Source organism: Mastigoproctus giganteus, chromosome 14 (genome assembly GCF_048544385.1).
Source record: "Mastigoproctus giganteus isolate SK-2022 chromosome 14, ASM4854438v1, whole genome shotgun sequence".
Lineage (NCBI taxonomy): Eukaryota > Metazoa > Arthropoda > Arachnida > Uropygi > Thelyphonidae > Mastigoproctus > Mastigoproctus giganteus.
In genome coordinates, this window is record NC_143588.1 from 112198339 (window position 1) to 112201615 (window position 3277).

The window sequence follows — 3277 nt, forward strand, 5'->3', positions numbered from 1 at the left end:
CACCATAATCGTCTCTTGTCTCGTACCACAGCTGTTATAGAGCACTTTCAATATGGGAACTCGGGCCTGAACAATAGCATCTGCCTTTATACGTCGTATGCCTACGAAGTCCAGAGCATATAGTTTCCAGTATTCTTGTCACAGAAACCTTTCTCGCCTCAAGGTGCAGAACTGACAACTTTACATTGACATCTAAATCAGAATTCCATGTGTCAAGTCCAGTAGAGGTTGAACCAAATATTGATACCGTGGATTCAGGATGCATCCTCAGGATGTGTTTCTTAACAGATGTGAACAGAACTTCTTTTTCAATTCGTTCTTCAAGTGTAGGGTTTAAGGTCTCAGCTCGACGGAGGCACAGGGCTGACAATCCCTGTATACGTAGTGAATTCGTCAATGCTTGCTGCAACCATCTCTGGTTAGTCATGTCACTAGATGTGGACAACCGCGGGTATAGAAAGTATCTCTGGGCCTGGTGCATGTCCACTCTCAAATTAGCCAATAACTCCTCGATATTCTCTACGGGGTCAGCTCCTCTGGTAGCCATGACATCTCTAGAATTTGCTTCGCTGTCTTGACTCGCCTGTAACATGATGAGTTTGCCTTAGGCAGTGTGGTTGAGAATTTTTTTTTTGACCAATAACATTTTTCCAAAGATTATCCTTATTACTATTATTGTTGTTATTCATTATTATATATATATATAAATTTTATTTTTTTTATTTTTTTTTTTATATATAAAATTATAAAACAGAGAGGTCTGTTTTGCCCCTTTTTTTTTTTTTTTTTTTTTTTTAAGTAATGGTGGCCTCTTTTTAGATCATTTAAGAATGCTCATCTTCCCTAGTCAATCAGCTCCATGTGATTTTCTTTGTCGCTGGGGCCGTCTGAATGGTCTGGGGTCTTTGGACCCTCCAGGGTGTCAAGTATGTCCCAAGGATCTTCTATAGCCAAAAGGCTGAGACTTGGAGCAAAATACATTGATTTAGTTAACCAAGATGCGATACACGGTACTCGCTCTACGGTTACTGGTTTTGGGTCTTGTATCATTTTGAAAATCTGTGCAAACTCTCGGTTCATAGTGGTGAGAACCTCTAATAAATTTATTGCTCCATTGGCTCCTTCCAACTTATCACAAAGACGTTGAAGAAATCAACTCCCATTTTTCATTTGCCAGGATTGGCATCCCTGTACTGCTGAATGTACTAAAAGAAAATCTGCGTGGGCGAATGGTTGGTGGGTCAATTTTTGCCTCTGCAGGCTGTACTTCAGTGCTGGTTAGCCTGACACCATGGCAGTTCTGGATGAAATATATCAGGTTTTCCTTTCAAAGTAGGTGTATTCATTTCCAGGAGGGGATAGGTAATGTCGAAAGTATACGAGCTATCTCGTGCAAGCAGCTTATTATCCTCCCCATGGGTGATGATACAGCAGACAAAGCAGTCAACATGTGACTGGTCTTCAGCCGCAATGCCCTGTAAGATCGTACCAATTTCCACCACTGATGCGTCATAATAGATCTGGGCCAGGAATCCCACAGATGCAAAACACCCACGCATGCGCTCCGCATCCTGAGAAGCACCCATCTCATTGCATTTTATCGGTGTTACTTCAAATATCCAGTTACACAAGATCACACAAACTCCTTTCGTACTGTGATTCATTCGATAAAATTCTTCTCCCAGAACCAGTTGGGGGATCGAAAAAGACGGTTCAGCATTATGAGGAGTGACATTGCATCCTAAACGTCTCTCCACTATATCTGGGAATTCGACACACTCGCAGATTATCCGGGCCATTCTTACACCTTGCCCAATTGCAAGTCTCCTGGAACTGACATTAAAAAAAGCGATTTCTAGTGGCTCAGTGGTTATTGGAGTAATCATTTGAGATTCCAGTCTAAGTCCTAATGGCAACACCGTCTGTCCTTCAAGAGGGGCAACAAAACCTATGCAACCAAGTGGTATTAGAATCTTCAATCCAGTATTAATGGTTCAATGTGATTCAGATGGAATCACACATCCCCTTGGATTTAGAATTGCATACCCCAGTGATGGAAACGTCTCTTGCATTGGTTCATGTGCATTACGCGTCAGCCTGGTATAGTAGATTGTGGGAACGGTGGACAGTTGCTGTGCAATGGCGGCCTCCAATGTTCCTGTGACTAAGTGATTCCATTCCATTGTTTTCAGTGGAAAGTTGTTGCCAGGGCTACTGCTAGTCAAAGTTTTCGAACGTTGCAACACGTCCTCCTCTTCTTTTCTCTTTTCTGTAAAGAAAGAGATAGAGATGACGACCAATATATTATTCTTGCTCTTCTCTCATTCCATTTCTTTGTAAGTTATAAAGAAAGGATGAGACCGGTAAATCTCCACACCTTTCTTCTCCCTTGAGTTTCAAACTAATTAACTTCCTTACTGCCTATCCAATTATTCTAGATTCCTAAAGTTCTTAATCAGTACTTTTGGTTAAAATGAGATGCCAAAATCATAAGATATATCTGTATATAAAGTTTTTTTTTTTGTTTTTTTTTATTGTTAGAGCGTTATTTGAACTTCCTGTGACTTATTTTTTTATACAGGCCAAAAAAGCCCCAATCACAAATAAACTTCCTAAAATAACGGCAGCTAGGATCGCTGGATAGCGGAGCCAAGAAATCATACTGGTTCCTCGAATAAGCCTTACAAAGGCTTCCCATGGATTTTCTTCTGGCATGAAACTTGACTGTGTCTTTACCTGTGAATAGTTTGGATGCATCACTAGTATTGTAGGGTCGTCTAGACAAAATTTCAAATCTCGGCAATCCGAGATTGTTCGTCCGAGGCAAATTTTTGTGAAACTTGACTGTGTCTTTACCTGTGAATAGTTTGGATGCATCACTAGTATTGTAGGGTCGTCTAGACAAAATTTCAAATCTCGGCAATCCGAGATTGTTCGTCCGAGGCAAATTTTTTCCTCATGGCATTTCTAATCCGTTTTCAATTGTATCTCAAAGTCCGTGGCTGTGGTAGTCAAATATAAAGATTTAGTAGCTACTTCAATGTTTTTAAAAGTGACAACAACTCTTCCGGCTAAACAGGTTGATGATGCTGTCACCCGAGTTACTACCATTGTGTCACAAGCATAGCATCCCACTGGAGTTGTTATTTCAGGTGATAGTTTCGGACATACAGTATGAGTCTCCATGAAGAAGGTATATCCATTAAAGTTCAGATCTAGCACCAAAGGTGCAGACTGAAGCATTTTTGATAATAATTGTCCCGACTGTTCTGTATAG

The 3277-nt window shown here is 40.6% G+C and overlaps 1 protein-coding gene across 1 annotated transcript; it reads right to left on the reverse strand.

The window, feature by feature from the left end:
- Window positions 1-1268: 1268 nt before the first annotated feature.
- LOC150075573 (caspase-7-like) lies at window positions 1269-1799 on the reverse strand. The gene has a single exon (XM_090388559.1). The coding sequence runs from the start codon at window positions 1797-1799 to the stop codon at window positions 1269-1271; it is 531 nt and encodes a 176-aa protein (XP_090244685.1).
- Window positions 1800-3277: the final 1478 nt, after the last annotated feature.

Bases quoted from the DNA above. Each gene is read 5' to 3' on its own strand.
- LOC150075573 (XM_090388559.1), bottom strand. From the start codon at position 1,799: ATGGCCCGGATAATCTGCGAGTGTGTCGAATTCCCAGATATAGTGGAG.